Source organism: Larimichthys crocea, chromosome XII (genome assembly GCF_000972845.2).
Source record: "Larimichthys crocea isolate SSNF chromosome XII, L_crocea_2.0, whole genome shotgun sequence".
NCBI classification, from domain to species: domain Eukaryota; kingdom Metazoa; phylum Chordata; class Actinopteri; family Sciaenidae; genus Larimichthys; species Larimichthys crocea.
Genome location: NC_040022.1, coordinates 22,674,601 through 22,687,636, shown reverse-complemented (window position 1 = coordinate 22,687,636; position 13,036 = coordinate 22,674,601). Strand labels below are relative to the sequence as shown.

At 43.7% G+C, this 13,036-nt stretch overlaps 1 protein-coding gene across 1 annotated transcript; it reads left to right on the top strand.

Annotated features, from left to right (window-relative positions):
- The first annotated feature begins 1,733 nt into the window (after window positions 1-1,733).
- Window positions 1,734-9,556, top strand: cbx4 (chromobox homolog 4 (Pc class homolog, Drosophila)). Its single transcript, XM_027285526.1, has 5 exons — window positions 1,734-2,203; window positions 2,327-2,370; window positions 3,031-3,096; window positions 5,185-5,251; window positions 6,673-9,556. The coding sequence occupies exons 1-5, from the start codon at window positions 2,135-2,137 to the stop codon at window positions 8,074-8,076; spliced, it is 1,650 nt and encodes a 549-aa protein (XP_027141327.1). The 5' UTR covers window positions 1,734-2,134; the 3' UTR covers window positions 8,077-9,556.
- The last annotated feature ends 3,480 nt before the right edge of the window (window positions 9,557-13,036 follow it).

The following is a 13,036-nucleotide window of genomic DNA, read 5'->3' as shown; positions in this document are numbered from 1 at the left end:
TTGGTTTTTGTGAGTATTTCCAAATATATTCATCATTCATATCATATCGAGCTGTGATCAGATCACGCCGACAGTCTGACTCAGAGGATTTTCTAAATGATGATCTCTGTGTTGACGCAGACTCCAGGCGTCATTCCCGTCAGTACAAACACAAAATGATACATAATTTGTATTTTGGGTACCTGGTGAGTAAACAGAGCTGACAGTGAACACCTCCAACTCCATTTTTCTTTCTTTCTTTTTTTGGGGTTTTCTTTTCTTTGCTCTCAGACATTTCAGTATGCATTTCGATTCGATCAGATCTATTCAAGGACAAAATGTTTGAGGAAACGATGGCTGCTTGGTGCCATTTTATCAAGAGCTCGTTTGTTTGTCACAAACTTAAATTCTCTCTCTCTCTCTCTCTTTCTCTCTCTCTCTCTTTCTCTCTCTCTCTCCCCTTTCATGCTGTTGCTAGGGAAGCAGGGCGTATGCGCTCCCTGGCCGCGGCTGAAGGGCACAGGAAAAAAACAGGAATAGGGCGAAAATCAGCTGTTTTAATCGAGCATGTTGGCCGTCCACACAGTCTTAACTCCCTCCTGCATCAGATTCAAGACCAAAACTCGAGAATTAATGTGCGTAAAACGCATTATTTCGGCGATTTGTGTCCATTGCCTTATATGGCAGGGCAGAGATATATCGTGCCTGTATTCAATAGGCTGGCCGCTGCCGCTCTGCTTAGAGGCTTCATTTTAACCCTTGTGCTGCTGAATTATTTTTAGAGGAAGAAAAGCATCGGGTTTTAGCTTGTTTGAGTCTCTTTTGGCGCCTAAAATGCGAAATACTCGAACGAAATACGCATTCTTTGGTGCCAATCGTGCGCAAAAACGTGTATTTGGTGCACGGAGGCGCATTTTGCTCTCATGTTTCTAATTAAGTAACCCATAAATCCAAGTTGAGTTAATGCAGATGACATTTACAGCACAGAGTACACACTCACTGGTGATGTGGTTTATGCTTTTGGATTTAAATTGTCAAGATGCAGATAGATAACCGATATTACGAGCGGTAACAGGCTGTAATGTTGGTGTTATACGGGAAAGAAGCTGGGCGCTGTGGCTGTGAAGGAGTTCACCATTAGAAAGTTGCCACAGGTAGACTGAAGGCTGCACAGCAACACTCTGCTGCTGCTGCTGCTGTGTGTCAAATTAATGACAGTTGAGCCCAGAGGACATGGCACTGGTTTGACAATCTGTGTGTGTGTGTGTGTGTATTTGCAGGGCGCAGTTAGTACATCGAAGTGTAAGTCTGCCTCGCACATCTACATCTGTGCTGCTTTAAGAAGGATCGGAAATAAAAGGGGAACTTATCTTTCATCAGCGCGCCAGCCTCGGTTAAGCAGTGATAAACAAGGCTTGGTGACACAGTGTCTATCTTTGTTTGGTGCATTGTTAAACAAGTGTCCTGATAAAAGTGTACTGTGGAGGTCTGAAGGTGGCAAAACGGGTCCCTCAGGTGCAGCTTTGCAGCATTAAACCGCCTCATGTGTGTCTTATTTGTGTTTATTTTTAACAGCACCAAATGCACCAACTATTAATTAACATTCAGACATGATGTCTACTTGAAACAATCAATCAAAGTCTTGTTTGGTCCTCTCATGTAGACACTACATGAACTGTGGGAGGAGGAGTTCCCACCAGAAAGAAACGAAAGAAACGATCCAAGTGCACAAGTGGATCTTATGCATGCGCGCTGTGACAGTAACGTAGGGGTTGATTTGAATTTCCAGACATCCCTCCTGCAGTCCAGTACGCACGGGATAAACCCCAACCTCTGTGCAAGGTCTCCACCTCCCCCTCCCCTCCTGACGTCATGCACCGAGCTGAAGCTATTGCACGAAAAGAGCTGCTCGCAGCCGCACTACTGTGAATATCTGTATGCTCATAGTCAGGAGTGTGGAGTGTGCAAAGGAGGGAGGGAGTGAGAGAGAGAGCGAGAGAGAGAGAGAGAGGTGGAGGGAATACAGTTGGATTTGGATACAACTGGAAAACTACCAAGCGCGCACAGCACGCACCGAGCGGAAGGCACATCGACGGTGCGTAGCCAACATTTCACCTACTCCCCCCCCGTCCCCTACGATCGGATTCAGGCGAGAATGGAGCTCCCTGCCGCCGGAGAGCACGTCTTTGCGGTGGAGGGCATTGAAAAGAAACGCATCCGCAAGGTAACAGAGGGAGAGGAGCAAAAAAAAAAAAAAAAAAAAAGCGCTCCGGACGTTGTGATATTGGCGCTAATATTGACATGAGCCTCACCAATTTTTTTTTCTCCTCCTTCTCCACCATCACAGGGCAAGATAGAGTACCTGGTCAAGTGGCGAGGCTGGTCTCCCAAGTAAGTCCTTTTTTTTTTTTTTTTTTTAGTGCAACATCTCCAATCATATGCTGGAAGCGGCGTTGTGCACAGATGCATCATTTTGCAACAAAATCAAGTGTTGTTAGTTTAAAAATATTCATCAGGGGTGTGCGCGCACAGTGTGTGTGTGTGTTTGTGTAAAGTGGGAGAGCGCGGTCGGTATGTGTTTCAGTGTATCCGCGGATGCCTTCACTAATTTATGCGAGGGAAGGGGGGGTAGGCACAGCCATGTAATCCCGTTTTAATTATTTCTGCTCTGCCAGCGAATTTACGAGACAGTGGTGCTAAAATGGCCGACTGTACAGTATGTTGGAGCTTGGAGGAGCGTTTTGGAGAGAGCATGTACACATGATGTTTGTCTGATATGTTTTGCTCTGCAGGATGCATGCCCTCATGGTTGATCTGCTGTAGCTCGGATAGTTTTTTTTATTTCATCCACACAAACACAGTTTTCTAACATTACACTTGGAGGCCTGTCCACTGCACACTGGCTGCACAGTTGTGGTGAAAGATGTGGGAATGTGTGTGTTTGGACAGAGGCCTGTGTGTGTGTGTTTGTGTGTGCCAGTGCTACAAAAAGGAAGTTTGCACGTGATGTCCCTCTGACAGTTGTTTGCGCCTGTCTCTCTCTCTCTGCAGATACAACACATGGGAACCAGAGGAAAACATCCTTGACCCGCGTCTCCTCGTCGCGTTTCAACACAGGTGAGAGAGAGATGTGGACTTCGGACGAGGCCGCGCAGCCTCCACAGTTCAGTCATGGCCATATATGGGCATGGGAGGAGGGGCGCTCCAGTAACTCTATCACTGATCCACCCCGCCCCCCATCTCCACCTCCTGTCTCCTGGGGGGGAAAGGGCTGTGGATGTGGTAGTGAGAATTCCTAAATCACGCTAATGGAGATGATCGGACGCGCGTAAATACGCATGGATGGATGTAATAGTGACGCAAATTGTAACAAATTATCTTGTGTCTTATTGCGTGATCCTGCGTCAGCTGAACGTATGCCATGACCCAGTTTCACAAAGAAAGTAGCTGCCTGTTTTTGTGCCAGAAGATCCACGGTGGTGGACAAATGCAAATAGAGGAGGAAAAAAAAAAGCAATGCTCCTCGTGTAGATCAAAGTAAAACAAATATTTGTATATATTCATATTCATTTAGCAGTTCATTTGCCTCTGAGCTGTAAATGTGTAAGAGCGGGACAGGTGCAGTTTGTTGTGGTTTTATGTGAGGAGGCCAAGCTGCTGCCTGATGGGATTGTCATCACTACCAGTATCAGGCTGAGCTGTGCTGATATGGTGTTTTCCATCCACGAAAACACTAGTTTTGACATACCACATGCAACTGCCACTTTTATTTAGCAGTTTAGTGTTATATATCACCTTGCATGCATGAATTGTCAACCTGCTTTCTCTCTCGGGTCAATGGAGGCCTATGAAATAATCAGAAACTCATAAATGCCAATCTCAGAGGTTGAGATGCTAATGAATACAAATGCTAGCCCAGCGGCGCATGCAGCCGCATCTTGTATGGGTTGCTGGACCCATGAGGCCTGTGAGATATACTCTGCAGGCCACTAGGCCGCTTGTGGGACTGGGTGAAGACATGATGGCTGGGGAAAGGAATTCGCATTTCTGAAAAGGCTAATTGACACACAGTGCTCTCCAGCGTTTCCAGTGTACCGCTCTCATATTCCCCCCACAGCCTGCCTGCCTGCCTGCCTGCCTGCCTGCCTCCCTGCCTGGCTGCCTGGCTGTGTGTGTGTGTGTGAGTGTGTGTGTGTGTGTGCGTGCCTGGCTCTGTGCTGATGGTCATGGAGAGCTGCCTCTGCACTGTGTGTGTGGATTCCTCTCTGCTCCCAGAGGATGGGGGAGGGGATCCGACAAGGGAGGCTGTAATTGCCAAATCTTCTGTGAATAGGGGTCACCCCGTTGGACGCTGTTTGAAAACGCACACATTATAGCATTAAAATGTAGACTGTTTATTGTGGCAATTTTCTGGCAGCTCTGATAGTTTGAACATCTGTAGCAAGAGGCCAACAATAGGCTGGGTTTTTTTTACGCATGCCCGATGACGCCTGTGTGCAGCCGGCATTCGCCCACCGCTGGTTATTTATGAGCCAATGATGAGTCAAGGTTTATATCAGGGAGCAATATTTCACAGACAACCCAGTGCTTAGTCTAGGACGTTACAATAACACATTTCGTTCTCTCCGCCCTCAATAAAAACTGTTCCAAGAGATGTTTGTTATTAGTCTGATATTTATTGCGAATGTAGGCGATGTGTTGCACAAGCCATGGTGGTTGGCTTGTTTTCAACAGCAGCATGCATCCCAGAAGTACTCCACAATGTTGTTTTTATCCCATATCATCCCTACCTCATGACCCTAATTAGAGATTGAATGTAAGAAGAGGAAGGGCGTGCTGAGGGAGGGAGGATGTTTGAGAGACAGGGAGAGATTCTCCCTGCTGTAGCCTTAATTGAATTTCTCCAGGATAATGAGAATATGGAATGGGCCGATTACCATGGAGAGCTATGCAAATAAGGACCATAATGCTTTGCAGCGGGTCACATGCGGGCATTCATTAGTCCTCCAAATCAAAATTCCACATTTGACCTTGAATAGGTGGAAGAAAACGGAACGAATACTCCAAATGTCATACCTGTAATTTCCTATGTGATATAATTAGATTTTTAATGCAGAAAGGTGAAACACTGTCTGTCAAATGAGATGTTTTATATTGAAGGTAAATATGCTGAAAGAAAATGTAATTATCTTTTTGTTTTCACAGAGAGAGGCAGGAGCAGCTGATGGGATATCGTAAACGGGGACCAAAACCAAAACATCTTTTACTGCAGGTAATTATCGTCTTCATCATCGATGAATCATCACAGATGTAACAGCTTCTGAGGAAAATGTCCTGCCTTTCCTGAGTATTTCTGTAAGTGTCACTTGGTGAGAGGCCAGAAGGGGAAGGGTTCTGTCAGGTGTTTTAGAGTGGTCGTCATTATGCTTGTGGTTATTTATAGATTTCTTTGCAAGAGATGGAGTAAAAGGCAAAGAGAGGATATGTTCTACAGCGGGGTTTCTCACCACACTCGGGAAACCTCGGGTTTGTTGCCTGAGGTTACATAAGCATTGCTTGAGTGCACTCATTTGATCTGCATGTTCATTGTTTCTTTATGCTTTAAAGCTTTATGTGCAAAACACAGATTCTTCTTTGAAAACGAGCTTATTATTGTATGGTCAAGAGAATCTGTATCAGGACAATGTTTTCTGTCATTTTTATGTTTGCAAATGTTTCCAGAGACAAGAATAGATGGCCGAAAGTATCACTCCAGCAGTGCATTGACTATCTTAGTTCAGGGCCGTATTCCGGGCCAAATGTGATTATATATTTTGAGAGACTCTGGGCTGATTGCTATGCAGTGTCACTCCTTAAGAGGCATACCACTCTGCCAGAGTCACACGTGGCCAGCGATCAGGGATAAAGCGTGACATGTCTGGTGGCACTTCTCTGACCTGAGGTCACAGCCAAAGCGTCTTGAGCGTTCCACTGCAGTGCCCCTCTGACGGCCTGAGGGGTCAGCCTGTACAGGAGGAGGGGGAGGGGGAGGGGACAAAATGGTGGGAGGGAGGTCATACGCTGGGCACTGATTGGACAGTTTCAGGTAGGCTTCAGCATCCCTGTGAACTTTGTTTTTATCTGGATTTTAATGTGCAGGTTGGCATATTTTAACTGTAATGCATTTGTTTGCAACTTTAATTATTACGCTCAACTCTTGAAAACATTCATGTAATGGCTCCAGTCTGAGAAAATAATGATGTCATAGTGATGCCATCAGGGTTATCTCAGCTCGGGCTTGCAAATTACAAATCTCTACATAAAACCCTGAGTTACAAGATTGAGTATGGAGTTTGAAAGTTACTGGCATATACCATGTAGGACAGGTAAAACACACTAATATCTTATTTGCATTATGGGAAATGTAGGATATGGTCCTTATAGACGTTCATATATACTCTGGGCTAAAATAGGGATATCTGTGCCTCTGTTGCTTTGATTTTTGACCATTCTTTTCTAGTTCTTGTGAGGCCTCCAACTTTATGGAAGTGCAGTATTAAATAAATATATTAAGTACCCCTACAAGGCCTTAAAGTAATTTCAAAGAGATCCCAGCAGTGCCAGTCCTTTTTCTCAGGGTTATTATAATCTTCAGCTGACAGTAAGATTTTGATTAAAACATATTAAACTTGGTGTCTCGCCTCTTTCTTCAAGGTACCCTCATTTGCCAGAAGATCCAGTATTCCTGCTGGTTTTGAGGAATCATCTCAGGATGCAGAGGGAACCCTCAAGTCCGATCCCGTCCAGTTCCAGCGCCCCCAGCCTCAACAATACCAGCTGAACAGCAAGAAGCACCATCAGTACCAGCCCAGCAACCAGGAGGTGCCTTCTGACCAGCTAACCAATGGCAAGAAGAAGTTAATCTACCAGCTCAACAGCAAGAAGCACCACCACTATGAGCCTGACCTGAATATGTACGACGCACAAGCTTCGAGGCTCAAAGAGGTGGTCAAAGTTCAGGAACCGGCCAGTAAACCAGCAAATCCTGGTTGGAACTTACCTCTGGCCCTGCAGCAGAAATGGGTTCGTGACAAAGACACAGGCTGTTTAAGCAAAGTCAAAGAGTTGGCTGTGGAGGTCAGGAAACCAGCTGTTAAAGAAGCTGAGAGCGAACATGCCCTTAAACCCAATCCTAAAGACGCAACCCTACCTAGTGCTATTAGCAGCAAAATGAAGATAATCAAGAACAAAAACAAGAATGGACGTATTGTTATTGTCATGAGCAAATATATGGACAGCAACAAGGTTCACGGAGCAAAGGGTAAACACGGGGAATCATCAAGTGAAGAGAAACCCCAAAACACCAAACCATCAGAGAACAATCCAGCACATACAACCAAAATGTTGGAGTACCCAGAGAACGGTATCCCCAAAGAAATCTGTAATGGCAGCTCCCTCCCTGCTGCAGAGCATCCTATAAAGTGTTCCCCAAAAGACAGACACTTCTCCAAACCTTCGCCAAGCACAGCCGAGGAATACAACACCGAAGTGGCTCGTGGTCAGGCTGATTTACCAGACGATCTACCCCTTCAGCTGACCGCTAGCTCACCCATGACATCATGGGCTGTTGATACCAACATCCCAACCCCTACAGCCGTCGACCAGATCAGGATCCCTTCTTTTCCTAACGACCGCAAGCGAAAGCTATCAGATCCCGTGGAGGACAGGAGTGTTTCTAAAACTTACCTGACTTCAAGAAGCTTCAGTGTCCCCAGCACTGTGGTCACGCCGCCTCAGGACAAACCTATGGACCTCCACTGTAGTGGCCCACGCCACACCAGTACATGTACATATGAAGTCATGGACTCTGGCAGCCAAGAGGAGCCGATGGATCTCAGCTGCCGAAAGACTCAGAAGCAGGTGGAGCCGGAGGTACAGCCGGAGCCTGAGCCTGTTGTCCAAAACACACCGCCTGTGGTGGAAGAAACAGAAAAATCCACAGAGAAATCTAAAGAAGCACCTGTTAAAAAAATCTCCCCTTTTATGGGAAATATAATAATCACTGACATCACAACAAACAGTCTCACCGTCACCTTCAAGGAATATGTTTCCTTCTAAGAAACTGTTTTTAAAATGGGACTACCAGTGACCGACTGGATGATCCTGTTAATATGTGCATATGTAAAAACATCAGAATTTTGTATATGTGGAAATTTATAATTTATCATTCAAATTCAATATGTTTCTTATAATGTTTTATACTGTAACTCCTCTGTGACGTTGTAGCCAAGTAAGTGCCCTCGAGGATTTGAGCGAATGCATTCAGGTGGATGTATTCCACTAAAAAAGAAAAACACACAAAAAAATCAGTTTATTTGTCATATGGAGCTTATTGGGATGCTTTTGCTGTTGTTTCATACCTGTACCAAACTTATAACCTGAGATGTATGAAGGTTTAGACATATTTTGTATGAATAATATCACTTATTTTGGTCCCGATAGAAGGTAGAGAGGAAGTTGTTGAGTATGTGGTGATCAAAGATCAAATTTAAAGCACTTAATTACATTTTCATATGTTGGTTTGTGTAGTGGAGAAACAGCTGTTCTCTTTAAGTCTTATTTCACTGATTGTGAAGACCGGTAACCTCCAGATTGAATCGACATATTTTGTTATAAGTGTGTCTGAATAGGATGCACTCGCCTCTTCAAGTCTTTTCTTTCGTCAGGTTTTTGTCTTGACGCTGAGATACATCAAAGCCGTCAGTGAATATGCTGTTGCAACACGATCTGTTAATATATTGCACATCTCACCTTTGTCTACATTTATGGAATAACACGTGACTTGTCAAAGGTCAGTTAAGGAAATGGTGTCGTTTATCAAAAGTGTGAGTTCCCGTTAAGACGACATTTTGATTTGTACCATAATTAGGTTGTGATTTATTACCTTACTGTTGACCTCACATTTTGCTGGAGTTACTTTAAAAATACCTACGCTAGTCTCGTTAGGAGCCTCCTAATGTCACACAGATTAGCAATATTCATCTCATTTTGCTATTGAAGCTCATTATATGATCTGAAAAAAACACATTGTTTCCTTTAGAAAAAGCTACCAGGGTCATTGATGAGGATGTTACGCAGATTAAATGTGAGTTGCGAGGCTGGCTTTCCATACTGTTACATGCAATCCAATGAGTGCAAGTTTTGATTATGCTGCTGAAAGTTCACACGTCAGAGCTGTTGGATGTAACCTACATTTGAGTCTAAATTGCCTTCCATGCACATTTAATGCAAAACCAGTGAGAATGCTAAAATGCTATGATGATGATAATAAAAATGAAGAGTGCATATTTATTGACGATTTAATTTGTTCAAAAACATTACAAGATGTAAGCGTCAGAAGCTGCGAGTGATTTTTTCTGAGTCCGTTTGCTCCTTTTTGTTTATCTTTGGCTTTGTTTTGCTCCTTCTTTCTTGCACTTGGTTCAAACTAATTGATTGTTATAAAGTATCTTCTACCACGAGTTGGTTGACTTATTGCCGTTGGCACAGCTTATTTGGATGGTATGTTTCACAATAAAGAAAGAGAAATGACCTCTGACATGTTGTCGCATTGATATGTCCTGGGTGCTTGATACATTAAACATATTTTGTCTTTGTTTTATGAGCAAACTTTCATGTTAAGGTATTATTGTTCATGTCCTGGACGAATGGAACATTAAACACGTGAAACACTAACTTGGTTGTGAACCGTGGATAGAAAAACAGATCATGTTGCATAATCACAAACTATTCTGTACAAAGGGCCCTCTGTATTGCATAACTGCACTGGCCACTTGTATTATTAAAACCTAATCCGTGCGTTATTTTTCTATTGTAGTTGGACTCCAAGCAGGAATGTAAACACACAACATAACTGGAGGTGGGGTTTTATAATAAGCGGCTATTATGTAATTCAGATTCTATCTTGAAAAAGGCTCCATGGAGGGCACGTATTTGGCCACCACATAGCTTACAAGTGTGAGTAGTCTAGCACAATGTGGTAGTGAAGGGCGCCAATTATGTGCCATTTAAATAGAACGTGTCTGCAATAGGCTTCGTGGCATTTCCAGAACATTGGGCAAGTTGTTATAAAAGGCTTTGTTTTCTCATGAAAGGCGTGTCACCATGACACAGCAATTCTCCCTACATCATTATCATACAGCAGAATTTAGTTCAGAGGCGAGTTTAGACCCACAGAGACGCAGAGTAGCATGCAAAGCTTCAGATACACACACTTTAAACGCTGACCTTTCATGACATTGCCAAATGTTTTGTGTTTTGCCTCTTTAATTAAAAGAAGAAAAAAGTCTGTCTGATCTAAAAATGCAGGCAGAACTTCTTGTTGATGTGCTGTTATACTGGAATCTCAGGTTTGCAGACAGATTGATTGTATGTTTTGAATGATAGACAGGGCCAGGAATGCGTGTGTGTTTGTGTGTACGTGCATGTGTGTGTGTGTGTGTATGTGGGTGTGTGTAGTTTTGGCAGCTGCCTATCAAGGAATGCTGACACAGAAATAGAGAAACCTTCAAGAGGAAAAAAACAGGAAATAAAGCTTCGATAACTTTAATAAAATATAAATAAATAATAATGTGTTCCTCCTGGGTTTATTCCAGTTAAATCAGATGGATTCTAGTGAAACGAATGACGCCACAGTTTTCCACACATTTAAAAAGAAGACGAACAAAAAGAAGCATTTCTCTGAACTCCTCTGATCTGGATTTGGTTTCCAGTTAAGAGTCATTTCTCTTGCAGGTTGCAGGATTTCTGGTTGCGGCGTGCGTAAAAAAGAAAAAAAAAAGAAAAAGCAATATAAAAATCATATACAAATCTTACAGGCCAACAGAGGGTGAAACATTAGAGATAAACACCAGCGTCGATGCCGCTCACAGATCTGTAAATTGTGTGTGATCTCATGCATCACGCAACGATTTCACAAGAATTATCTCATATCCTGAGGATGATTCATTCTCCACCTATGAACTCATTTTGACTCCCTAAACATCTTTCCCTGGGCTGTCTGGTCGATTAATTAAGAGTTTGATTCTGGCCACTTTATAAATCTGTTAATTAACAAATGAAGAGTGTGTGAGCTGCTGTGTGAGTTCAAAATATGGCATCCAATCGATTAATATAAAAGGGCCCACAGGGCTGAAACCACGACGCATGACAAAACTTAGTTGCTGTCGCACATCCTCTCTCTCTCTCTCTCTCTCTCTCTCTCTCTCTCTCTCTCTCTCTCTCTCTCTCTCTCTCTCTCTCTCTCTCTCTGTGTGTGTGTGTGTGTGTGTGTGTGTGTGTGTGTATGTATGAAGGCTATAGGCCTTTCGTGGCTTTGCACCAACTATGTGAGTCAGTCATGCAGCAGTAGGAAACTGAAACATCGTTGAGCAGACGGGGTGGGACATATTTATAGACCAAGTGTGATGTTTCACATTCCCCCTTTATCGTCGTACCCACCAGCAGCCTGCACAGTGTCGGTTTCATCTGAGTGCAGCCTCACAGGATCATGTCAGCAGCGGGATCATTTAAAGACCTGTGTGTGTGTGTGACCCGGCGGAGGCCTGCTGCTCACAAAAAGAAATAGTTCTCGATAAATAGATATTTTAATAATAATAATCATTTTAAAAACAAAAGTGGTTTCGGTTAACTGTGGTGTTTTTCTTTCCAAATACATTTAGGAATAGACTGAACCTCATTTGGGGGCGTTCATTTCTTTGTCGTTCATCTAGAAAGAGCTGCAAATAGGTCTAACCTAAAAACCCAAAATAGTTTCAGTGTGAGAAATGAGAGCTGCTGCTGCTGCTGCTGCTGCTGCTGTGGTGGGATGCATCAAGCTGCTGTAAAGGATGCTTTCTAATTCAAAGCATGCGCTGAATTGTGGCAAAGCATGCAGGTCATTGTCTAGGTGCTTGAGGTTTGGTTTTTTTTTTTGTCTGTTTGCAGCCACCTTCAGCAGAAAATGTCGCCCGGTAAAGTAGGACAGTGAACAGCGAGCTGTGTGCAGCAGTTGCCCAGAAACCAGAGAGCCAATAATGTTCTCACAGAGCCAGCACTGTTTATTCATGTACGGCTGTCGCCATTGCGGCTCCTGCAGACTCACTTTTCATCGAGTCGTGGCCAAATATGGAGAGAAGCAGTCTGTCTCCTCTCACACGCCGCCGCAAGCAGCCGCGCCGTGTTTCTCTCTGAACACAAACCGTGCAGGCTATAGCCATTATAGTACCGACAGGAAATGTCGGTCTACAGGCTATGACTATCAAAATGGTGGTTCATATTTCGACGGCAGCCCACAACGCATCTTTTGTCCGCGGCGCGCCCGCTTTTGTCTGCGCCAAAGCTGGGAGAATTGAAACAGACAGATATCCGCAAAGGTCTCATTCAGGGGGTTATCTTTGAACACCGAGACAGACAGACAGAGAGAGAGAGAGAGAGAGAGAGAGAGAGAGAAGAGGGAGAGAGAGAGAGTTGAGATGCCGCTGCACCTCTCCACAGGACGGACTGCCTCCATGCATGTGCTGCGATTTCATTTTACACATCTGCACTAAATGATCACACATCTAATTAACCTGGATTCAAATCCTGAATATTGACTTTAAAGTCAGGATTTCAAGAGCGCACATCAAAACTGAGAGAAATGCATGTGCTGGTAATATTTGTTAATGATATGAAGAATTTAGGGTAAATTGTAAAATGTTCTTTCAGATGTGAAAGCTCAAATAAAAATCAGCGCACTGTTCAAATAATTTATTTGCCGTCAGTCAGCGGAACTTTCTGTCCCCGCAGACATCCCCAAACACCTTAACGCTGCCTCTTTGACTCAGTGAATAAACCGTGACAGGCCCGCACAGGTCGGATTGTTTGTGCGCGTTTTAAAGAAACAATCTGCAAATCAAAAAATATATATTTCTAGTTTTGTGCTCACGCTCTGTTCTCTTTAACACATCATCAAAAATCTGTTTGACCCTCAGGTGAGTGTTTGATGTGCACCTGGAGACTTTGGCAGGTGTGAAGGCTCCAAGATGAAGACACACTGATT

Coding starts and splice junctions, on each gene's coding strand:
- cbx4 (XM_027285526.1), top strand. CDS start 2,135: ATGGAGCTCCCTGCCGCCGGAGAGCACGTCTTTGCGGTGGAGGGCATT. Junction 2,204..2,326: donor AAAAGAAACGCATCCGCAAG/GTAACAGAGGGA, acceptor CCACCATCACAG/GGCAAGATAGAGTACCTGGT. Junction 3,097..5,184: donor CTCGTCGCGTTTCAACACAG/GTGAGAGAGAGA, acceptor TTGTTTTCACAG/AGAGAGGCAGGAGCAGCTGA.